The following is a 23,667-nucleotide window of genomic DNA, read 5'->3' as shown; positions in this document are numbered from 1 at the left end:
GAGATGGGACTGGGACTGATTTCTTCACTCCTGGGACTGAAGAGAGGACTCAGGGAAATGGTAGGAAGCTGAATCAGGGGAGGTTGTGGTGAGGTCTGAGAAGATTTTTCACCCAGAGGCTGCTTGAGGTGTGGAACAGAGAAGTGGCTCCAGCACGAAACCTGCCTGAGTTCAAGAAACATCTGGATTATGCTCTCAGGAAGATGGGGTGACCCTGGGGGTGCCCTGCACAGGGACAGGAGTTGGGCTCCATGATCCTGATGGGTCCTTTCCAACTTGTGGAATTCTGTGGTTCTGTGGGAAGTGTTTATTCCTGACATCCCATCCTAGGATGCTGTCTCAGTCCCTGTCTGTACCACGTGCACCCAGGAGAGGGGAATTGTGACAGCTCAGGAGTGCAGTTCCATGGCCCTTTGAAATCAGAGAAACTTGGGGTGATTTATTTGCTGCACTTTAAACCTGTTTTCATCTTGCACTTCTTCCCTGAGAGCTTTTCCACCTGAGAGCTGTGCAGACAATGGGGTTTATTTTAGGTCTCTAAAAAACCTCCTCCAGGACAGAACAGGGAGAACAAACAGCACCAGCACAGCTTGATGGAAGGAAAAGAGTTTCTGCAGTACAGTGCCAGTGCAGAGAAGCAGCACAGGGTTGCCTGGCTCAGCTTTTCCTTGGGTTTTTGGTTTTCTTGGAATTTCAGACCTCCCTGGACCACGAGGTAGGTTGGTCCCTTCCTCTGTTTTTTCCAAACACCTAAAACTGGTGTTCAGAAGCAAATGCTGCCTGGTGCACTAAAAGCAGAAGCTTTTCACCAGTCCTGAGCTGTCACATGGAAGAATTTTCTCTGTAAACTGCTGACAAATGCTCTACAGATACCAGAGACCAGCAGAGAGGAGGAGGGAGATGGTCACCCTGCATCTCCAGCCACAAAGCTTTCAGCTCTTTCATAGCTGGCACAGAAAAGAGGATGAGAAAGGATAAACCACTGAGCCAACCAGCTCTGGACAACCTTGAGTAGAATTCACTGTCAAAGGGAGGTGGTTTGGCCAGCAGCTTCAAAATCCCTGCTGGTTTTAAAGCTTCTGGTGTTGCCAGGTCTGGATTTCATCTCAGCTTCTTATATTTTGGAATATCATCCTAGATATTAGACATAGAAAATCATCCTAGAGTTCAGGAGAAAGAAAAACAAAACAAGGATTGTCCTAAATATAAATGTGGGGTAGATTTGATTTGTTCTGGGTTTTTTTCATGCCAATAAAAATGGGCAAAAGGATTATAAACCAAAGATATTTTCCTGGATAGAGTCTGAAGTCTTTTCCAGAAGTTTTCTCACATCATCTCCCCAGTGAAACTGGGATTTAGGGTATAGGAATTTACAGTTAGCTGTTAGAAGCCTTTTTTTTGCACTGGTGGATGTGAAGGCACCTGAGCTGTCCCCACCTTTTTCATCCTTTTTCTTACCCAGCAAACAAAGCAGCAGCATCCATCTGTCTCCTGAATCCAGCTGTGCTGGACCAGGCTGCTGAGTGGCTCTGAAAATCACCCTGCAGGAAACCTCAGCCTTTGGTCACAGCCTCTCTTGGGCCTTGGCTGTTTGCAGAAATTGTGGCTGCTGATAAATCAGGTTGCTGGGAGCCTCATCTGCTTTGCCCTGGCTCAGGAACCCAGGATTTCATAGAATCAGAGAATTTTCAGCGTTGGAAGGGACCCAAAAGCTCCTCCAGTCCCAACCCCTGGATGGGCAGGGACCCCTCCCACAGCCCAGGTTGCTCCAAGCCCCATCCAACCTGGGCTGAGACACTGCCAGGGATGGGGCAGCCACAGCTTCCTTGGGCAACCTGGGACAGGGGCTCAGCACCCTCACCCCAAACAATTTCTCCCTCCCCAAGATCTCCTCTCCATCTCCCCTCTTGCAGCTGGAAACCCTTCCCCCTCATCCCATCCCTCCAGGCCCTTGTCCCAAGTCCCTCCCCAGCTTTCCTGGAGCCCCTTCAGGCACTGGAAGATGCTCCAAGGGCTCCCCAGAACCTTCTCCTCCTTCTCCTTCTCCTTCTCCTTCTCCTTCTCCTTCTCCTTCTCCTTCTCCTTCTCCTTCTCCTTCTCCGTCTCCTTCTCCGTCTCCTTCTCCTTCTCCTCCTTCTCCTCCTTCTCCTCCTCCTTCTCCTCCTCCTCCTTCTCCTTCTTCTCCTTCTCCTTCTCCTTCTCCTTCTCCTTCTCCTTCTCCTTCTCCTTCTCCTTCTCCTTCTCCTTCTCCTTCTCCTTCTCCTTCTCCTTCTCCTTCTCCTTCTCCTTCTCCTTCTCCTTCTCCTTCTCCTTCTCCTTCTCCTTCTCCTTCTCCTCTCTTCTCCACGCTGAACACCCCCAACTCTCTCAACCTGTTCCAGGCTCTCCCCACCCTCAAAATTCCAGAATTTCTTCCCCATCTCCAACCTCAATCTCCCCTTTCTCTCCAACTTTTAACCCATTTCCCTTCTCCTCTCCCTACCCCCCCGTGTCCAAAGCCCTCCCCCAGCTTTCTTCATAGAATTACAGAATTTTCAGGGTTGGAAGGGACCTTCCAGCTCCTCCAGTTCCAACCCCTGCATGGGCAGGGACCCCTCCCACAGCCCAGGTTGCTCCAAGCCCCATCCAACCTGCCCTTAAAAACTTCCAGGGATGGGGTATGGGGTTCCACAACCTCTCTGGACAACCTGTGCCAGGCTCTCACCACCCTCCTGGTGAAGAACTTCTTCCTAACTTCCAATCTCCATCTCCCCTCCTCCAGTTTGAATCCATTCCCCATGTCCTATCCCTCCCTGACATCCTCACAAGTCCCTCCCCACCTTTTCCTGTGTCCCCCTTTATGGATCAGGCTCTGGAATTTTATCTCCAGGTTGGTTTCCCTCTGGGTCTTCACCAAGGGCTCTCAATGTCTCAACCTCAGAGCCTCCAAAGTGCAGGGAACCAAACACCAGGAATCTCCAAACCTTCTTATACCTAAGAAAAAACCCCAACATTTCCTTCCCAACTGGTGCAGGTCAGAGCAAGGAGGCTGGGAGGGAGCTCATCACCTTAGGTGACCTTCCCACCATGTCTGTGCCTGACAGGGCTGGAGAAGCAGCCCAGGGATGTGGGGAAAGGCTGGAATGAGGGATCTGATTTCAGAATCACCCCCCCTATCCAGCCAGGAAACCTTCCTGGCCCTGCAGCTCAGGAGTGATGTGTCCTCAAACAGCCCTCACTGCTTCAGCCTTGGGAGGCAGCTGAAGGCAGATCCTTCCCCAATGCTTCTGAGTTGGGGAGAAATGGGGGTTTTCTTTCTACACTGAAAATATCCCTCTGGGGAGCAGGGAGAGCTGGGAAGATGAGTCCCACGATGGTCAGAGAATCCCAGACTGGGTTGGGTTGGAAGGGACCCAAAAGCTCCTCCAGTTCCAACCCCTGGATGTGCAGGGACCCCTCCCACAGCCCAGGTTGCTCCAAGCCCCATCCAACCTGGGCTGAGACACTGCCAGGGATGGGGCAGCCACAGCTTCCTTGGGCAACCTGGGACAGGGGCTCAGCACCCTCAAATTCAACAATTTCTTCCTAAAATCTCACCTACATCTCCCCTCTTGCAGCTAGAAACCCTTCCCCCTCATCCCATCCCTCCAGGCCCTTGTCCCAAGTCCCTCCCCAGCTTTCCTGGAGCCCCTTCAGGCACTGGAAGATGCTCCAAGGTCTCCCCAGAACCTTCTCCTTCTCCAGACTGAACACCCCCAACTCTCTCCCCCTGGCTCCAGAGCTGCTCCAGCCCTCCCAGCATCTCCATCACCTCCTCTGGACTCACTCCATTTCCTCTTGGTGTTGGGGACCCCAGAACTGGACCCAGCACCCCAGGGGGGTCTCCCCAAAGCGGAGCAGAGGGGGAGAATCCCCTCCTTTGCTCTGCTGCTTACACTCCAGGGGATGCAGCCCAGGACCTGGGTGGTTTCTGGGCTCATCTTGAGCTTCTCATCCCCCAACACCTCCAAGTCCTTCTCCTCAGGGCTGCTCTCAGTCCATTCTCTTCCCAGCCTGGATAAATCCTTGGGATTGCCCCATCCCAGGTGCAGGACCTTGCACTTGATGGGTGAACAACATTATCTTGAAATGCTTCTAAATGGTGTTTTGCACCACTTGAGCTCCCATGGAAAAATCCCAGGGGATTTTTCAGCAGCCTTGGGTCTGTGGCTTGGGGCTTTGCTTCTCCAGTGCAAGGGGTTTGCTTTTTAGGGTTCTGCAAATTAAAACAACCATGGAAAACCACAAGTGAGAGAGCCAGAGCCCGTTGGACAGGCTGGTGGCATTTCTTTGGCTTCACAGCAGAGGAGTTTGGCAGAGGAGGGAGATTTCCAAAGTCAGAGTTGACTTCCCCGAGCCAAACCCAGTGCTTTGGGACCTGCCCAGTGTTGGTCTTCTTGAGAAGGGTTGAGAAGGAAGAGAATTGCAGCATCTGGTGTTGCATTGAAATATTTCCTGATCTGGGTGGAGGGTTTTTTATTTTCTCCAGCCAGCTGGAACACTCAGAATTTCATTCCCAGCAGTTGCCTCTGGAACAAAAACCCCTCCGAGGAGGAGCAGTGAGCAACAGAAAACCCATCCTGAGTTTTGGGTTTTTTTTTTTCCTGTGTATCCAACTTGTGGGTTTTGCTGCCATGGGAAGGCAGGTGTGGGGCAGAGCTGGCTCTCACATCTTTGTTTCTCCCCAGAGCAGAAGCAGAGTGGAGCTGGGGACCATCCCATCCCGAATGCCACCTCGACCCAAGCCCACAGCTGAGCTCTCAGAAGAAGAAGCCCAAAGAATTTCCAGGATCTTCTCTGCTCAGCTCTCCAAGAAGGAATAACATTGGTGAGAGGCTGATGGCTTCCTGAAGCTGAGGTGTTGGTCAAGGATGGGTTCTCCACAGAGGAGGAGATGGAAGCAGTAGGTTTCATGTTTAATTTGCCTAATTAGTGTCTCGTTAGAGGGACTACACCAAGAGGTCAAGCAAGAGGAGCTGAGAGGCCACGTGTTTTGCAAGGGCAGGTCCCCAATGAGACTTGTAACCCATGGGCTGTTACCTCCTCTGCAGATATTCCATTTTTGGGGATTGATTCCTGTGAAATTTCACCAATTAACTTTTTTTAATAAGCACAAAGCATCTCATTTGGAAACAGCTCCTTCAACCAAGTGATGGACAACAGCAGAAATTTGCCATCCCAGCAGCAAGCAGGGAACTGTCTCCTCCCTGCTGGCATGGATGATGAGCTCCCTCCACAGTGGCCTTTCCAAAAGCACAATTTGCAGATTCCAGAGGAATGGATGAGCCCAAAGTGCTCATGTAAATACAGGAGGAAGAGACTGTAAAACACCACCAGGTGTACCAAAGCGTTTTGCTGGGAAGAGGGAATTTTTATATTCTAAATTATTTTTGTACATTTTTTAATGCCAGGTACCTTTCAGATGAGGGACTTGGATGTGAAAGGAATTGGTTTATTTTGTTTGTTTTTTTTTTAACTGCTCTTCAGTGTTTGTGTCCCAATAAAATCCCACCCACCCCTCCCACCTTGGGGATTCTTGCTTGCACGTGTCATGCTGCCAGGTCACCAGCCTCTTCCCTCTCCCCAGAGCCCCTGGTGACAAGCAGGGGGGTGACATCCACAGGCAGGGGTGGGGACATCATGGAAGAAATGCTTCCTGGCAGCTGGCATGGCTGGGGTCATCTCTAAAGGTCACTGCTGTCTGCAGTGATTGGGGCATGGATGTCACCATCCAGCACAGCCACAGGGGAAGAACTCAGAGCTTGGAGCTGCTTTTCAGACCACACTTCAGGATCCAAGGAACCAAAGGGTCAGCATCTCCCTTTTTCCTCCCTCCTTGCTTTGTTTTTTTTCCACAGGGGAAATCCTAAAAGGGTCCTGTGCTGCTGAGACAACTTCCCCAGACCCTGGTGATAAAATCTCACCTGCCCTGGGGAAGATTGGGAGGTGAATGTACCAGTTGTCCTCATCCCAATTGTTCCTCTGGAAAACCAGGGGCTTCTTTCTCCTGCTGATCCCAGTGCTGACCCCAAAAAACCCAAGTGGGGTGGCAGCTGGGTTGGGAAGGTGGTCCCAGTAGAGTTAGGTGGAGTTCTGGTGGGGCTCAAGCTGAACTTTCCCAACCAGATTCTGTGATTCTGCTGGTGCTCAGCAGCAAAACACTGAGTAGGAAGAACCAAACCACACTTCAGGATTCAAGGAACCAAAGGGTCAGCATCTCCCTTTTTCCTCCCTCCTTTCTTTGTTTTTTTTCCACAGGGGAAATCCTAAAAGGGTCCTGTGCTGCTGAGACAACTTCCCCAGACCCTGGTGATAAAATCTCACCTGCCCTGGGGAAGATTGGGAGGTGAATGTACCAATTGTCCTCATCCCAATTGTCCATCTGGAAAACCAGGGGCTTCTTTCTCCTGCTGATCCCATTGCTGACCCCACAAAACCCAGGTGTGGTGGCAGCTGGGTTGGGAAGGTGGTCCCAGAGGATGTGACAGTGTTTAGAGTCAGGTGGAGTTATGGTGGGGCTCGAGCTGAACTTTCCCATCCAGATTCTGTGGTTCTGCTGGTGCTCAGCAGCAAAACACTGAGTAGGAAGAACCAAACCACACTTCAGGATCCAAGGAACCAAAGGGTCAGCATCTCCCTTTTTCCTCCCTCCTCATTTTATTTTTTTTCCACAGGGGAAATCCTAAAAGGGTCCTGTGCTGCTGGGACAACTTCCCCAGGCTGGGTTAGACCCTGGTGATAAAATCTCCCCTGCCCTGGTGAAGGTTGGGAGGGGAATTGTCCTCATCCCAATTGTCCCTCTGGAAAACCAGGGGCTTCTTTCTCCTGCTGATCCCATTGCTGACCCCAAAAAACCCAAGTGGGGTGGCAGCTGGGTTGGGAAGGTGGTCCCAGTAGAGTTAGGTGGAGTTCTGGTGGGGCTCAAGCTGAACTTTCCCAACCAGATTCTGTGGTTCTGCCTGGGGCTCAGCAGCAAAACACTGAGTAGGAAGAAACAAACCACACTTCAGGATTCAAGGAACCAAAGGGTCAGAATCTCCCTTTTTCCTCCCTCCTCATTTTATTTTTTTTCCACGGGAAATCCTAAAAGAGTCCTGTGCTGCTGGGACAACTTCCCCAGACCCTGGTGATAAAATCTCACCTGCCCTGGGGAAGATTGGGAGGTGAATGTACCAGTTGTCCTCATCCCAATTGTTCCTCTGGAAAACCAGGGGCTTCTTTCTCCTCCTGATCCCAGTGCTGACCCCAAAAAACCCAAGTGGGGTGGCAGCTGGGTTGGGAAGGTGGTCCCAGTAGAGTTAGGTGGAGTTCTGGTGGGGCTCAAGCTGAACTTTCCCAACCAGATTCTGTGGTTCTGCCTGGGGCTCAGCAGCAAAACACTGAGGGAACCAAAGGGTCAGCATCTCCCTTTTTCCTCCCTCCTCATTTTATTTTTTTTCCACGGGAAATCCTAAAAGAGTCCTGTGCTGCTGGGACAACTTCCCCAGGCTGGGTTAGACCCTGGTGATAAAATCTCACCTGCCCTGGTGTAGGTTGGGAGGGGAGTTGTCCTCATCCCAATCGTCCCTCTGGAAAACCAGGGGCTTCTTTCTCCTGCTGATCCCAGTGCTGACCCCAAAAAACCCAAGTGGGGTGGCAGCTGGGTTGGGAAGGTGGTCCCAGTAGAGTTAGGTGGAGTTCTGGTGGGGCTCAAGCTGAACTTTCCCAACCAGATTCTGTGGTTCTGCCTGGGGCTCAGCAGCAAAACACTGAGTAGGAAGAACCAAACCACACTTCAGGATCCAAGGAACCAAAGGGTCAGCATCTCCCTTTTTCCTCCCTCCTCATTTTATTTTTTTTCCACAGGGGAAATCCTAAAAGGGTCCTGTGCTGCTGGGACAACTTCCCCAGGCTGGGTTAGACCCTGGTGATAAAATCTCCCCTGCCCTGGTGAAGGTTGGGAGGGGAATTGTCCTCATCCCAATTGTCCCTCTGGAAAACCAGGGGCTTCTTTCTCCTGCTGATCCCATTGCTGACCCCACAAAACCCAGGTGTGGTGGCAGCTGGGTTGGGAAGGTGGTCCCAGTAGAGTTACGTGGAGTTATGGTGGGGCTCAAGCTTAGCTTTCCCAACCAGATCCTGTGGTTCTGCTGGTGCTCAGCAGCACAAAGGGTTTAAACACTGAGCAGGAAGAAGAATGGAGGAAAAGGAGAAATTTTTTAACCCCACGAGCCCACAGCTCAGAAGGCCAAGGAAGAGAGGAGGGAATTACCCCCGATGCTGCCCTCAGGATGCTTCTCCACGTGAGCTCAGGAGACACGTTCCACCCTGCAGAGGAAATCCTGTCAGCAAGTTTGGCAGCTGCCTCTGATGGATCCTGGCCACATGCTGGGGGCTCAGGGGTCCAACCTGCACCCCCCAGGTGCTGTTCAGCCCCCCCAGGTACTGCCCAACCCCCTCAACCACTCCCTCTCCTTGGGTTTCCTCCCTGAGAACATCAGGGTTAAAAATAATTAAAAAACCCAAATCCCTAAATACTTTCCCCATTCCTGAAGGTCCCAGTGGCCACCAGATGGGCAGGACCAGGCTGTGGGGTGCTGTTGCTCCACACTTGGGTCCCACGGGTGGTGCTGGGCTGGGCAGGACCCTCCCACCCCACTCCTGAGCCAAGTGGGGAAGGGGGAGAGGGAGGGCTGGACCTTGGCCACCCCGTCACGGGTGTGACGTGACCCTGGCTCCCATCAGCTGAAATGCCACCAGGGCAATGGGGTTTTGGTGTCACCCAATCCCGGTGGCCTCTGGAATGTCCTCTGGGGTGATATTTAGAGGGGTGACCAAGGAGCTGCCACTCAGGGCCGATGGCTCCAAGGAGAAGGGTGTGAGGCAGGAGCCAGGACACGGTGCTGAGGTCCCCAAGGTGAGGACAGGGACATCATGGGAGACACCCTGACACTCAGCACCCCCCTATTGCCAGCCAGGGTGAAAACCACCCAGTCCCGTGCCTCAGTTTCCCCAGACACGGAGGAAAGGGGGGCAGGATTGGGCTTTTTTTTTTGGGGGGGGGGGTTGTACTTGGAACCAAGTTGGACACGGACACCTCCATCCCTAAACCGGACACCTGCTTGAAACTCCGGTCCGGTCCGACTCCCCTCCTCCTTCCTTTCCAGCCCCTCCTCCAGGATGGTGGCTCTGAAATCCCAGGAAATGGCCCCAACAGCAGCCATCAAATTCTTCAGTGCCGGGACAGCCGCCTGCATCGCCGACCTCTGCACCTTCCCCTTGGACACCGCCAAAGTCCGCCTGCAGGTACGACCCCAAAAAAACCCCAAACAAACCCCTCACCCCTCCACAGCTGGAGGTCCCTGTAGGGTCAGGTGTCCCTGCAGGGTCAGGGGTACCCATAGAGCCGGGGGTCCCTGTAGGGCCGGGGGTCCCCGCAGAGCTGGGGGTCCCTGAAGGGTCAGGGGTTCCTGAAGAGTCAGGGGTCCCTGTAGGGTTGGGGGCCCCTGTAGAGTCAGGGGTCCCTGTAGGGTCGGGGCTCTCCCCAGAGCTGGGGGTCCCTGTAGGGTCGGGGGTCCCTGTAGGACTGGGGGCCTCTGTATGGTCGGGTGTCCCTTCAGGGTCGGGGGTCTCCCCAAAGCCGGGGGTCCCTGTAGAGTCAGGGGGTCCCTTCAGGGTCGGGGGTCCCTGTAGGGGCAGGGGTTCCCTGTAGAGTCACGGGTCCCTGTAGGGTCGGTGGTCCCTGTAGGGTCGGGGGGTCCCCATAGGATCTGGGGTCCCTGTAGGGTTGAGGGTCCCCACACGTCTGGAGATCCCTGTAGGGTTGGGGGTCCTTGTACGGTCGGGGGTCCCTCCAGGGTCGGGGGTCCCCCCAGAGCCGGGGGTCCCTGTTGGGTCGGGGGGTCCCCATAGGATCTGGGGTCCCAGTAGGGTTGGGGGTCCCCACACGTCTGGAGATCCCTGTAGGGTCGGTGGTCCCTGTAGGGTCAAGAGTCCCCGTAGAGTCTGGGGTCCCCGTAGGGTCGGGGGGGGTCCCTCGCGTCCACCCCCACCCCACCATCATCCGTGTCACCTCGGAACCGACCCACCGGGACCTCCCGCAGCTCCAGGGCGAGGTGCGGATCCCTCGGGTCAGCGGGGCCGTGGAGTACCGGGGGGTTTTGGGGACTTTGAGCACCATGGTGAGGACCGAGGGAGCCCGGAGCCTTTACAGCGGGTTGGCCGCGGGGCTGCAGCGCCAGATGAGCTTCGCTTCCATCCGGATCGGGCTCTACGACTCCGTGAAGCAGCTCTACACCCCCAAAGGGGCTGAGAGTGAGTGGGGACGGGGGGGACAGGGAGAGGGGGGACACACGGAGGGGACCCCCTGAATCCCACCCGCACGAAGCCACTTCTGAGGGAAGGGTGCGGGAAAGCTTCTGGAGAAGGGAAAAGCCACCCCGAGGGGGCGGGGCTCCTTCTGGAGAAGGGAAAACCCATCCTGAGGGTTCGGGACAACTCCTGGAGGAGGGAAATCCCATCCAGAGGGTGCGGGACACCTAGAAAAGGGAAAACCCATCCTGAGGGTGCGGGGCTTCTTCTGGAAAAGGGAAAATCCACCCTGAGGGTGCGGGATACTTCCTGGAGAGAGGAAAACGCACCCTGAGGGTGCGGGACTCTCCTGGAGTGGGGAAAAGCCACCCCGAGAGTGCGGGATAGCTTCTGGAGAAGGGAAAAGCCACCCCGAGGGTGCGGGACACCTCCTGGAGAAGGGAAATCCCATCCCGAGGGTGCGGGACACCTAGAAAAGGGAAAACCCATCCTCTTGGAAAAAGGGAAAGTCACCCTGAGGGTGCAGAACTCTCCTGGAGAAGGGAAAACCCATCCCGAGGGTGCGGGGCTCCTTCTGGAAAAGAGAAAACCCACCCTGAGGGTGCGGGATACTTCCTGGAGAGAGGAAACCCCAACCTGAGGGTGCGGGACAACTTCTGGAGAAGGGAAAACCCACCCTGAGGGTGCGGGACTCCTTCAAGATGCACCCACACCCCACATCCCCCGCCCCAACCCCAGGCTGCTCAGCCCGGGGTCCTCACACAGCTGGGGGGTCAGGGTTCCCTTTAGGGTGAGGGGTCCCTGTAGGGTCAGGGGTCACTGTAGGACTGGGGTTCCCCACAGAGCCGGGGGTCTCTGTAGGGTCGGGGATCCCCATAGGGTCAGGGGTCCCCACAGGGGAGGGGGTCCCTGTAGGGTTGGAGGTCCCTGTAGGGTCAGGGGTCACTATAGGATTGGGGGTCCCCACAGAGCCAGGGGTCCCTGTAGGGTCGGGGGTCCCCATAGGGTCAGGGGTTCCCACAGAGCCGGGGGTCCCTGAAGGGTTGGGGTTCCCTGTAGGGTCGGGGGTCCCTGAAGGGCCGGGGGTCCCCACATGTCTGGAGATCTGCATAGGGTTGGGGGTCCCTGTAGGGTCTGAGGTCCCTGTAGGTCAGGGGTCACTGTAGGATTGGAGGTCCCTTTAGGGTCAGGGATCCTGGCAGGGTCGGTGGTCCCTGTAGGGCCGGGGGTCCCCGCAGAGCTGGGGGTCTCTGCAGGGTCAGGGGTCCCTGTAGGGTCGGAGGTCCCTTTAGGGTCTGGGGATCCTGTAGGGTCGGGGGTTCCCGTAGGGTCTGGGGTCCCTGAGGGGTCAGGGGTCCCTTTAGGGTGAGGGGTCCCCGTAGGGTAGGGGTCTCTGTAGGGTCAGGGTCCCCATAAGGTCGGGGGTCCCTGTAGGGTTGGGGATGTCTACACAACTGGAGGTCCCTGTAGGATCGGGGATTCCTGAAGGGTCTGGGGTCCCTGAGGGGTCAGGGGTCCCTATAGGGTTGGGGGTCCCTACACAGCTGGGGGTCCCTGTAGGGTTGGGGGTCCCCGCAGGGTCTGGGGTCTCTTTAGGGCCGGGGGTCCCAGCTCTTGTTCCCGGGCAGGCACGGGGCTGGCACCACGGGTACTTGCGGGCTGCACCACGGGGGCCGTGGCCGTGGCGTGTGCCCAGCCCACGGACGTGGTGAAGGTGAGATTCCAGGCACATGGAGCCATGCCCGAGAGCACCCGGAGGTACAACGGGACCCTGGATGCCTACAGAACCATCGCCAGGGAGGAGGGAGTCCGGGGGCTCTGGAGAGGTGTGGGATCGGGAATGGGGACAGGGACAGAGAGGGGAGGGGGTGGGGATGGGGAAGGGAGTGGGGATTGGGGGTGGGATAGGATGGAATGAGGTGGGAATGAAGAAAGAAGGGGATGGGGATGGGGACAAGGGGATGGGATGAGGGTGGGGATGGGACTGGGATGAGGATGGAATGGGGGTGGGGATGAAGAAGGGGGTGGGGATGGGAATGAAGAAAGGGGTGGGGATGGGGACAAGGACAGAGATGGGATGGGGGTGGGGATGAAGAAGGGGGTGGGGATTGGGACTGGGATGAGGATGGGGGTGGGGATGAAGAGGATGAAGAAGGGGGTGGGTATGGAACTGGGATGAGGATGGAATGGAGGTGGGAATGAAGAAAGAAGGGGGTGGGGATGGGGACAAGGGGATGGGATGAGGGTGGAGATGGGACTGGGATGAGGATGGAATGGGGATGGGGATGAAGAAGGGGGTGGGGATGGGAACAAGGACAGAGATGGGATGGGGGTGGGGATGAAGAAAGGGGTGGGGATGGGGACTGGGATGAGGATGGAATGGGGGTGAGAAGGAAAAAAGGGCTGGGGATAAGGACAGAGATGGGATGGGGGTAGGGATGAAGAAGGGGGGGGGGAATGGGGACAAGGACAGAGATGGGATGCAGGTGGGAATGAAGGGGGGGTGTGGGGACTGGGATAAGGATGGGAATGAAGAATGGGGAATGGGAATGGTGATGGGCACCAAGATGGTGATGGGAAGGAGATGGGGACAGGGATGAGCGGGGTGGAAAACTGGGAGAGGTTGCCCAGGGAGGGGGTTGAGGTCTCATCCCTGGAGATGTTCAAGGTGAGGCTTGAGGAGGCTCTGAGCAGCCTGAGCTGGGGACAGGGAGTGAGGTGGAACCAGGGATGGAGATGGGAATTAAAAAGGGGATGGGGATAAGGATGAGGGCAGGGATGGGGATGGGATGGGAGAGGGACAGAGATCAGATGGCAACAGGGATGGGATGGGAAGAGATGGGATGGGGATGGCAACAGGGATGGGATGGGCTGGAACAGGGAAAGAGATGGGATGGAAACAGGGATGGGATGGGAACAGAGATGGGATGGGATGAGACAGGATAGGATTAGATAGGGACAGAGATGGGATGGGGATGGCAACAGGGATGGGATGGGATACGGACAGAGGATGGGATGGGATGGGATGGGATGGGATGGGATGGGATGGGAACAGAGGTGGGGATCAGTACTGAGACAGGGATGGGAAGGGGATGGGGAATGCAGATCTGGAGCAGGACGAGCAGCATAGGGCTGGGGATCAGGACTGGGAATGGGATGAGAGCTACAGACGTGTCCAAGGCTGAGCACAGGGCTGGTCCCAGTGCCAGCAGAGCATGGGGGATGCTCCAGGAGGGGCTGTCCCCAATGTCACCCCCCCCCCTGCACAGGGACTTTGCCCAACATCGCCCGCAACGCCGTCATCAACTGCGGGGAGCTCGTCACCTACGACCTCATTAAGGACGCTCTGCTGCGGGAGCACCTGATGACAGGTGGGGACAGGACAAGGGGGGGGACCCTGCCAGCCGTCCCCCCCATCTGCGTGACACTCAATCCCCCCTTTTCCCCTGGCTCTTCCCTGCAGACAATGTCCCCTGTCACTTCGTGGCCGCTTTCGGGGCCGGGTTCTGCGCCACGGTGGTGGCGTCGCCGGTGGATGTGGTGAAGACCCGGTACATGAATGCTGGGCCTGGGCAGTACAGGAATGCCCTGAGCTGCCTCCTGGCTCTCCTCATGCAGGATGGGATCACCGGGTTCTACAAGGGGTGAGTTTCAGGAGGAAGGTGACATCCCTGATGTCACTCAGCTGGGTGACAACCATCACGCACCAGCGCGAACCAGGGCCACTCGATGCCATCACCACCACCCCTCAGATCACAAAATCAAAGTGAGGGGTGGGATGGGAGCTTTGGGAATCATCAATTCCAACCCCAATCCTGCCAGAGCAGGGTTACCTCCCCCTCCAGACATCCAGGAGGCTTTGGGACATCCAGGAGGCTTTGGGAAAACCTCCAGAGGAGGAGACTCCGCAGCCTCCCTGGCCCTGTCCCAGGTGTCACCACCCGGGCACCAAGCTTTGGGGGCTGCAGGGGGTTGTCCCCACGCTGTCCCCTCCATCTCCTGCTTTTCCTGGTGCAGGTTTGTCCCCTCTTTCCTTCGCCTTGGCTCCTGGAATGTGGTGATGTTCATCTGCTACGAGCAGCTGCAGCGCGCCGCTGTCCTGGCCCTATCCTGACCCCTCCAGCACCACCTCCCCCTCCCTCCCAGACCCCTCTCGTCAGCTCTGATGAGACTCAGGACTCAATTATATTAATTGCTGAAGCTGTGGCAGGAGCAGTGACCCCCAATGTCCCCAGCCCAAGGGGAACCCCCCTTCTCCTCCCCCTCCCCCAAAAAAAGAGGGATCAGCAGCGAGATGGAAGGAGAGAAACGACGGCGTCTGGAGAGCAACGTGGGAGAAGGGAAGGTTCCAGAGAAGAGTTCTGGGAGGAGGGAAAAAAAAAAAGTGGGTTTTAAGGTGGTTTTTTTCCAGTTGGGAAGAGCATTGCTTCCCAGGAAAAGGGGGGAGGAGAAGGAGGGAAGGTGGGGGCTGAGTTGAGGGCTGGGGGATTGGTGATTCCTGTCATTCCTTCCTGACACTTCCAATAAATGGCCCCTGTGGGGTCTGATGCCTCAGGGTCAGCTTTTTGGGGGTTTTTAGGGGCTTTCTCCCAAGCCTGGGGTGCCAGGCAGCTCAAACAGGACCTGCTGGCCACCAGCAGGAGGTCCCTGGTGTTGCCATCACCACCTCCTTGGTTGGTGCCAAAGGGGATGGCACCTCCCCAGCCAGGAGAAAGCTGTGGTGAGGCTCTGGGTAAATCCTCTGAGGTGTTTTTTTTTTCCCTAATTTTGGTTTTTCCTCAGCACCCTGCATGTGGTCACCTCCAAACTTTATTATTGGTAGGAGGAGAGCAGCAGGGTTGGCATTTGCTAGGACAGGAGGGCATTTCTCAAGAGAATTTTCTTCTCTGGTGTCAGCTTCTTGGGGAAGCAGATGTTGAAATAGATCAGGAGGTTCCCCTTGCTCCGGGGGTCCTGGGCCAGTGGCATCCCCTCCCCTGGCACCACTTTGCAGTACTGGGGGCTGCAAAGCAAAGGGAAAAGCTCAGAGGAGCTGCTGGATGAGCCTAACCTGGCACCAAACCCCCCCAACCCCACTCCTGAGCAGGTTCCTAAAGGCAAGGTTGCTCCTCCAGCTTCAACTGATGCTCTGCATCCCTCTATTCCAGCACCAGGATCCTCATCCTGCAGGTTTGGGTCATCCAGACCTCATCCCATCCCTTCCTTGTCTTCTGATTCTCTGCTTCTCCCTGGGGAGACCCCTCATGCAGTGATGGCTCCAGGGCTGGGGTTCCCAAAATAAGACCTGGAGGTGTTGGAGTGAATCCCAAGGTGCTCACAGGGAGCACCCAGAGAGAGTTGGGGGCGTTCATCCTGGAGAAGAGAAGGCTCCAGGGAGACCTTGGAGCATCTTCCAGTGCCTGAAGGGGCTCCAGGAAAGCTGGGGAGGGACTTTGGACAAGGGCCTGGAGGGATGGGAAGAGACCAATGGCTTTAAACTGAAAAAAGGGAGATTGAGGTGAGATTTTAGGAAGAAATTGTTGAATTTGAGGGTGCTGAGCCCCTGTCCCAGGTTGCCCAAGGAAGCTGTGGCTGCCCCATCCCTGGCAGTGTCTCAGCCCAGGTTGGATGGGGCTTGGAGCAACCTGGGCTGTGGGAGGAGTCCCTGACCATCCAGGGGTTGGAACTGGAGGAGCTTTTGGGTCCCTTCCAACCCAAACCAGTCTGGGATTCCATAATTCTGATCCCACCCACACCAAACCCTCTCTCTTGGCCTCTGCTCCTCCTCTTCCTCCAAGCCCCAGCCCCAAACCTGCTGGCAAAGCTTTTCCCTCAGTAATTCAGGCAATGGGAATGTGCCAAACTCCCCCCTGAGGAGGGGACAGGACAGCCCAGATTCCTCCCAAGCTCCCATTCTTCTCCTTAAGCCACCAAATTCTGCAGGAAGAGCCCTCTGAAGCCACTTGGCCACTTACTCCACGATGTCATTGATGGGGATGTTGAGCAGCCTCCCATCCAGTGTCCTCACAGCCACTGAGCAGCCCACCAGGGCCTGCAAGGCACCAAACAGGACCCAGCTGCACCCAAAGCCCCAGGGGAGAAAGCAGAGGGGGCTCCAGGCCTGGGCTCAGCTCCTCACCTTGCCCAGGGGGATGGTGGAGATGTAAATGAGGTCATCATTGACCCTTCTAAACCTTGGGTGAGGTTTCTCTTGGACAACAAAGGTGATGTCAGCTGGGATGACATTTGGGCCCTAAAACACAGGGGGAAAAAATGAAGATGATGGAAATGAATCATAGAATTGTCTGGGTTGGAAGGGACCTCAGAGATCATCAAGTCCAACCCTTGATCCACTCCCCCCGTGGTTCCCAGCCCATGGCACTCAGGGCCACATCCAGGCTCTTTGGAAATAGCTCCAGACACGGAGAATCCACCCCTTCCCTGGGCAGCCCATTCCAATGCCTGATCACCCTCTCCAGAAAGAAATTCTTGCCAATCTCCAACCTAAACCTCCCCTGGCACAACTTGAGACCATGGCCTCTTGTCTTGCTGAGAGTTGCCTGGGAAAAGAGAGCAACCCCCCCCTGGCTCCAACCTCCTTTCAGGGAGTTGCAGAGAGTGAGGAGCTCTCCCCTGAGCCTCCTCTTCTCCAGCCTCAACACCCCCAGCTCCCTCAGCCTCTCCTCACAGCATCTCTGCTGGATCCCTTCCCCAGCCCACTTGCCTCCTTTGGACCTGCTCCAGCACCTCAAGCTCCTTCCTGAGGGGCTGAGGGGCCCAGAACTGGACACAGGACTCAAGCTGTGGCCTCCCCAGAGCTGAGCACAGGGGCAGAATCCCTTCCCTGGACCTGCTGGCCACGCTCTTCCTCAGCCAGCCCAGGATGCCATTGGCCTTCTTGGCCACCTGGCCACACTGCTGCCTCCTCTTCAGCTTCCTGCCAATCCCAGCTCCCTTTCTGCCACTCTGTGCCCAGCCTGGAGCTCCCCATGGGGTTCTTGTCTTGAACCTCATCCCATTGGGATCAGCCCAACTCTCCAGTCTCTCCAGGTCCCTCTGCAGAGCCCTCCTGCCTTCCAGCTGATCCACACTCCCCCCCAGCTTGGGGTCATCTGTGAATTTGCTGATGATGGACTCAATCCCCTCATCTAAATCCTCACTCAAGATATTAAACAGCACTGGGCCCAACACTGATCCCTGGGGGACACCACTAGTGACCGGCCGCCATTTGGATGCAGCCCCGTTCAGCACCACTCTCTGGGCCCGGCCCTCCAGCCAGTTCCTAACCCAGCACAGAGTGCTCCTGGCTGATCCATGGGCTGACAGCTTTTTCAGGAGAATCCTGGGGAGATGGTGGAAAATTACAAAAGAGGTGCCCAACACTGCTGCTGGTCAGGGCGAGAGGGGTTTGAGAATCAATCCCCGAGCTCTGAAGGCATCTCAGGATCCTTCATTAACTCACAGCCCCCTCACACCAGAGCTGCCAGGAGCTCACCAGCCTGTCACTAATGGTGTCACTAATATTCCTCTGCCTTAAAGCAAATCCAGGCAGGAATTGCTCCTTCCCCCAGCACAGGGAGGTGGAATTATCCCACTGGTGATGCCACCGACTGCAGGGATGGGAAACCTGGGATGAAAGTGTGGTTGTTCCTGAGGAAACCTGGCCCAGCACCTCAGCCCTTGGCCCTTACCTGATCCCCTTCCTTCTCAAAGGTGACGCTGGTGCCCTGCTTCCAGCCTGGCTGCACATCAATGGTGAGGATCTTATCTCTGATGGTGCTGGTCAGCCCATCCTCGTTCAGCACCTGGAAGGGGCAATTCCTGAGTTCTGGCTGGGGAGCTGGAGCTGCAGCTCAGATCTGCTCCCTCCTCAGTGCTGGATTCATCCCTGGTGCTGCTGAGCTCCTGCCCTGGATCCTCACCCCTCACTGAGGGCTCCCCAGAACCTTCTCCAGGATCAACACCCCCAACTCTCTCCCCTCTGAGCATTCCAGGGCTTCCTCTGGGCTCTTTCCAACATTTCCATCTCCTGGTGGACCCCAGACCTGGACCCAGCACCCCAGGGGGGTCTCACAAAGTGGAGTAGAGGGGGAGAATCCCCTCCCTGCCCCTGCTGCTCACACTGCTGGGGATGCAGCCCAGGACGTGGGGGGTTTCAGGGCTGCCAGCAGAAATTTCTGGTTTCTTATCAACCAAATCCCCCAAATCCCTCCCCACAGAGCTCCCATCCCCTGAGGGACAGCACAGAGGTGACTGTGGGATGTGGGACACCCAAGGAGAGGAGGAGGAGGAGGCTCCAAAAGCCAGCAGGGGCAGCTCAGGCTCCAAAGGGGCTGCAGGAACAAATCCCAGAACCACAGAAATATTTGGGTTGGAAAAGACCTTGGAGATCATCACACCCAACCCTGAACCCAGCACTGCCAAGGCCACCACTGCCCCATGGCCTCAGCACCACAGCTCCAGGGCTTGGAAATCCCTCCAGGAATGATGGGGACTCCACCACTGCCCTGGGAAGCCAGGGTCTGAGAACCCTTTCCAGGGAGAAATTGTTCCCAAAATCCAACTTAATATCCAAGGGCAAAGTCCTGCCCCTGGTGAGCTCCCACAAGCTGGGAGATGGCAAGTTCTGCAGAGAAGGACCTTGGGTGGAACATGAGCCAGGAATGCTCCTCATGGCAAGGAAAAATTATAAATCATAAAATGATGGAATTGTTTTGATTGGAAAAGACCTTTGAGATCATCAGATCCAACCCCAAACCCAGCACTGCCAAGGCCACCACTGCCCCATGGCCTCAGCACCACAGCTCCAGGGCTTGGAAATCCCTCCAGGAATGATGAGGACTCCACCACTGCCCCAGGCCAGGCTCTGACAACCCTTTCCAGGAAGGAATTGTTCCCAATATCCAACCTAAACCTCCCCTGGAGCAACTTGAGGCCATTTCCTCTTTGTTCTTGGAAGAAGAGCTCAACCTCCCCTGGCTCCAACCTGGAGTGGGAGAAACTCAGGGCTGGAAACAGAAAACTGGAAGAGTGAGGCTGGGAGGACACAGGGATTCTGAGAGCCAGGGAGTCCAGGAAACACCAGGAAACTCCAGGAAACACCAGGAAACTCCTCCAGCTCACCAGTTTCCCCATCCCTCTCAGACAGAGCCAAGAGAGGAAGGGCCCTGTTTGGGTTCTCCTGATGTTTTGTGTCTGGGGGGGGGGTCCCAGTCCCTCTCCCCATGGACACCAAGTGCCAGAATCCACCCCAAAAATCTCCCCCCCAGAGGCCAATCCCAAATTTCCCCCCCCTGCCCCCTACCCTGTGGGAGATTTTCATCTTCTTGGTGCAGCCATAGAAGAGATCTTCAAGGGAGAGGTAGAGGTTCCTCACAATGGGGGGGTCTTGCTTCATTGCCCCTCGTCCCTGCAGCCCCCCAAAGGGCACAACCAGCTCTGAGCCATCCTCAGCAAAGAATTCTGTGTGAGTGAGCAGAGGGCAGAGGTTTGGGGGGGTCCTTTTGGGCTCTCCTGATCATGGGAGCTGAGTTCACCCCCCAAAAAAACCAGGAAACTGCTCATCTGCTGCAGCCTGAGACCCCTCCCCACCCCAGCTGAAAGGTTTTGGGGTTTTTTTAGTTGTTTTCTTTTTTCTGGAAGGTTTTTATCTTGAAGCCTGACCCCTCTTCTTTTTTTTTAATGAAAATCCTCCAAGAAAAGGGTCCCCAGAGCTGCCAAGCTGCCCACACACCCCTCAGGCTTCAGCCTCCCACTTCAAGCATTGAGGACCAAAAAAAAAAGGACAAAAAAGGGTAAATGGGGGGTGAAACCTCCCCATAAAGTTAATCTCACAGGTGGTGGTGTCCCCAGAAGCACAGAGGTCACTGATGGCCCCCTCAGAACCCTCCCCACCAACCTGCAAAGGGGTTGTCTCCCCCAAAGAACTCCCTGAAGACTTTCTCAGGCTTGTTGTGGAAGACATAACCCGTGCTCCAGGGGTTCTCAGCACCAAACTCCAAGGGGATGCCACCTTTGAGGCCTTCTTCTCCAAACTTGTCATAAATGCCTTTCTTCATGGCTGGGGAAAGAGAAGGAGAGGGGGGAATGGGGTTGGGATCCCCCTCTTGGGCTGGGATTTCCCCATTTTGGGTTGGGATCCCCATTTTAGGTTGGGATCTCCCTATTTTTGGTTGGGATCTCCCCATTTTAGGTCGGGATCTCCCCATTTAGGGTTGGGATTCACCTCTTGGGTTGGCATCTCCCCCTCTTGGGCTGGGATCCTCATTTTGGGTTGGGATCCCCATCTTGTGTTGGAATGTCCCTATTTTGGGTTGGGATCTCCCCATTTTGGGTTGGGATCTCCCCATTTTGGGTTGGGATCTCCCCCTCTTGGGTTGGGATCCCCATTTTGGATTGGGATCTCCCCATCTTGGGTTGGGATCCCCATTTTGAGCTGGAATCTCCCCATCTTGGGTTGGGATCTCTCCATTTTGTGTTAGGAACACAATTTTGGGTTGGTATTTCCCCATTTTGGGTTGGGATTCCTCTCTTGGGTTGGAATCTCCCCATATTGGGTTGGGATCCCCATTTTGGGATGGGATCTCCCCATATTGGGTTGGGATCCTCATTTTGGGTTGGGATCCCCATCTTGTGTTGGGATGTCCCTATTTTGGGTTAGGATCTCCCCATTTTGGGTTGGGATCTCCCCAGTTTGGGTTGGGATCTCCCTATTTTGGCTTGGGATCCCTATTTAGGTTTGGGATCTCCCCAATTTGGGTTGGGATCTCCCCATTTTGGGCTGGGATCCCCACCTTGGGTTGGGATCTCTCCATTTTGGTTGGAATCTTCCCATCTTGGGTTGGGATCTCCCCATCTTGGGTTGGGATCCCCATTTTGAGCTGGAATCTCCCCATCTTGGGTTGGGATCTCTCCATTCTGTTTGGGATGTCTCCATTTTGGGCTGGGATCCCTATCGTGGGTTGGGATCCCCATTTTGGGTTGGGATCTCCTCATTTTGGGTTGGGATCTCCCCATTTTGGGTCCCCATTTTGGTTTTGGAGCCCCATGCTGTGCTTGGAGGCTGGAAACAAAGCTTGGGATGGGGACAAAGTGGGATGGCAGCAGGACCAGCAGGGTGACAGAGCTGATGCCACCTCCCTGAGGGTGCCCATCCCCAGGGTTTCAGGTCTCTGGACACCCCAGGGCCCATCCCAGCCCCCCAAAACCCCAGGGGACCCCCACTCACGGTCGCTGAGCACATCGTAGGCCTCTGCCAGCTGCTTGAACTTCTTGGGTGCCCAAGGCTCCTTGCATTTTAGGGGGTGATACTTCAGGGACAGCTTCCTGTAGCTGGGGAGCACCAGAAAGAGGGGAAAATCCAGGTGGGAAAAAGATCCCAAAGCCCCAGGAACAACCCAACCCTTCCAGGCAACTGAACCAAGGCCCTCAGCACCCCAACCATGGGGGTTGGGACAAGTCCAGGGATTATGGGGATTCCATCACTGCCCTGGGAAGCCTGGGACAGGGAATGACAACACTTCCCAGGGAGAAATTTTTCCTAATATCCAACCTAAACCTCCCCTTGGCAACTTGAGGCCATCTCCTCTTGTTCTATCACTTGTTCCTTGGGAGCAGAGCCCAACCCCTCCTCACTCCAACCTCTTCTCAGAGAGTTGCAGAGATCCAGAAGTTCTCCCCTCCTCCTCCTTTTCTCCAGGCTGAACACCCCCAGCTCCCTCAGCTGCTCCTGCTCAGATTTGGGCTCCAGACCCTTCCCCAGCTCCATTCACACCATTTCATTCACTTCCATTCCACACCAAGCTGGGGGGGAGTGTGGATCAGCTGGAAGGCAGGAGGGCTCTGCAGAGGGACCTGGAGAGACTGGAGAGTTGGGCTGATCCCAATGGGATGAGGTTCAAGACAAGAACCCCATGGGGAGCTGCAGGCTGGGCAGAGAGTGGCAGAAAGGGAGCTGGGATTGGCAGGAAGCTGAAGAGGAGGCAGCAGTGTGGCCAGGTGGCCAAGAAGGCCAATGGCATCCTGGGCTGGCTGAGGAAGAGCGTGGCCAGCAGGTCCAGGGAAGGGATTCTGCCCCTGTGCTCAGCTCTGGGGAGGCCACAGCTTGAGTCCTGTGTCCAGTTCTGGGCCCCTCAGCCCCTCAGGAAGGAGCTTGAGGTGCTGGAGCAGGTCCAAAGGAGGCAAGTGGGCTGGTGAAGGGATCCAGCAGAGATGCTGTGAGGAGAGGCTGAGGGAGCTGGGGGTGTTGAGGCTGGAGAAGAGGAGGCTCAGGGGAGACCTCATCACTCTCTGCAACTCCCTGAAAGGAGGTTGGAGCCAGGGGGGGGTTGGTCTCTTTTCCCAGGCAACTCTCAGCAAGACAAGAGGCCATGGTCTCAAGTTGTGCCAGGGGAGGTTTAGGTTGGAGATTGGAAAGAATTTCTTTCTGGAGAGGGTGATCAGGCATTGGAATGGGCTGCCCAGGGAAGGGGTGGATTCTCCGTGTCTGGAGCTATTTCCAAAGAGCCTGGATGTGGCACTGAGTGCCATGGGCTGGGAACCACGGGGGGAGTGGATCAAGGGTTGGACTTGATGATCTCTGAGGTCCCTTCCAACCCAGACAATTCTAGGATTCCCCTTCCCACACCCCATCCCCTCATTCTCCTTCCAACATTCCAGGCACAGAGCAGCCCAGCCCCGCAGCCAGTCCCGGGGTGCCAGCTCCGATCCCCCCAGCCCCAGCTGCTCCCTCACAGCTTCCCCCGGGGCCTTATTCACCCTCAGGCCCCTGCTATGGGGAAGGGGGCAGATGAAGGGGAACAACCCCTTAGAGCCGCCCCCATCCCCATCGCTCCCCGGCCCCCCAAGGCCTCTCGCCGACCCCCTCACACGGCCCCAGCCCCTTTACGCCTTCTTGATGTCGGCATCCTTGGCCCCGCGGCCCAGCTCCAGCACAGCGTAATAATCCTGCCCCATGGCGGCAGCTTCCCCGTTGCTATGGACACGGCGCCACTTCCGGTCTCTCCTCAGCAACCTCCGCTGCGCGGGGCACTCTGGGAGTTGTAGTTCACCGCCCGCGCTTCCGGACTCCCGCGGCCTTCGCCTTTCCCCGGCCCCGCCACCGGGGTTTTGTTTGGTGGCTTGGGGATTTGTTTTTTAATTAAAAAATGGCATTTCTTAATCCCAGAGTGGTTTGGGTTGGAAGGGACCCAAAAGCTCCTCCAGTCCCAACCCCTACATGTGCAGGGACCCCTCCCACAGCCCAGGTTGCTCCAAGCCCCATCCAACCTGGGCTGAGACACTGCCAGGGATGGGGCAGCCACAGCTTCCTTGGGCAGCCTGGGACAGGGGCTCAGCACCCTCACACCAAACAATTTCTCCCTCCCCAAGATCTCCTCTCCA

General features: G+C 56.1%; 3 protein-coding genes across 8 annotated transcripts in view; 2 read left to right on the top strand and 1 right to left on the bottom strand.

Annotated features, from left to right (window-relative positions):
- Positions 1–5,477, top strand: part of C2CD3 (C2 domain containing 3 centriole elongation regulator) — an 80,828-nt gene extending 75,351 nt beyond the window's left edge. For 4 of the 5 annotated variants that reach the window (XM_030464814.1, XM_030464801.1, XM_030464808.1 and 1 more), the window contains one exon: positions 4,707–5,477. In XM_030464814.1, the coding sequence (XP_030320674.1) occupies positions 4,707–4,841 (135 nt within the window). In that variant the 3' untranslated portion in view covers positions 4,842–5,477. The remainder of the gene's footprint in view (positions 1–4,706) is intronic. The other variant, XM_030464795.1, reaches the window with a different exon arrangement.
- Positions 5,478–8,795: 3,318 nt separating this feature from the next.
- Positions 8,796–14,570, top strand: LOC103539734 (mitochondrial uncoupling protein 3). The gene is made up of 7 exons (XM_030464852.1): positions 8,796–8,914; positions 9,165–9,303; positions 10,101–10,311; positions 11,937–12,134; positions 13,578–13,679; positions 13,772–13,952; positions 14,326–14,570. Exons 2-7 carry the CDS (start codon positions 9,178–9,180, stop codon positions 14,420–14,422), a joined length of 915 nt encoding a protein of 304 aa, XP_030320712.1. The 5' UTR covers positions 8,796–8,914; positions 9,165–9,177; the 3' UTR covers positions 14,423–14,570.
- Positions 14,551–23,249, bottom strand: DNAJB13 (DnaJ heat shock protein family (Hsp40) member B13). 2 transcript variants are annotated; one of them, XM_030464839.1, is made up of 8 exons: positions 23,174–23,249; positions 21,515–21,618; positions 20,186–20,347; positions 19,592–19,749; positions 17,979–18,092; positions 16,427–16,540; positions 16,263–16,339; positions 14,551–15,310 (listed from the first exon to the last, which is right to left on the bottom strand). In XM_030464839.1, exons 1-8 carry the CDS (start codon positions 23,239–23,241, stop codon positions 15,157–15,159), a joined length of 951 nt encoding a protein of 316 aa, XP_030320699.1. In that variant the 5' UTR covers positions 23,242–23,249; the 3' UTR covers positions 14,551–15,156. The 2 variants fall into 2 exon arrangements, with proteins under 2 accessions (XP_030320699.1, XP_030320705.1); XM_030464845.1 differs by lacking the exon at positions 17,979–18,092.
- Positions 23,250–23,667: the final 418 nt, after the last annotated feature.

Source organism: Calypte anna, chromosome 1, assembly GCF_003957555.1.
Source record: "Calypte anna isolate BGI_N300 chromosome 1, bCalAnn1_v1.p, whole genome shotgun sequence".
NCBI classification, from domain to species: Eukaryota; Metazoa; Chordata; class Aves; order Apodiformes; family Trochilidae; genus Calypte; species Calypte anna.
The sequence above is the reverse complement of the archived record's forward strand: the minus strand, read 5'-3'. Positions and strand labels throughout refer to the sequence as shown.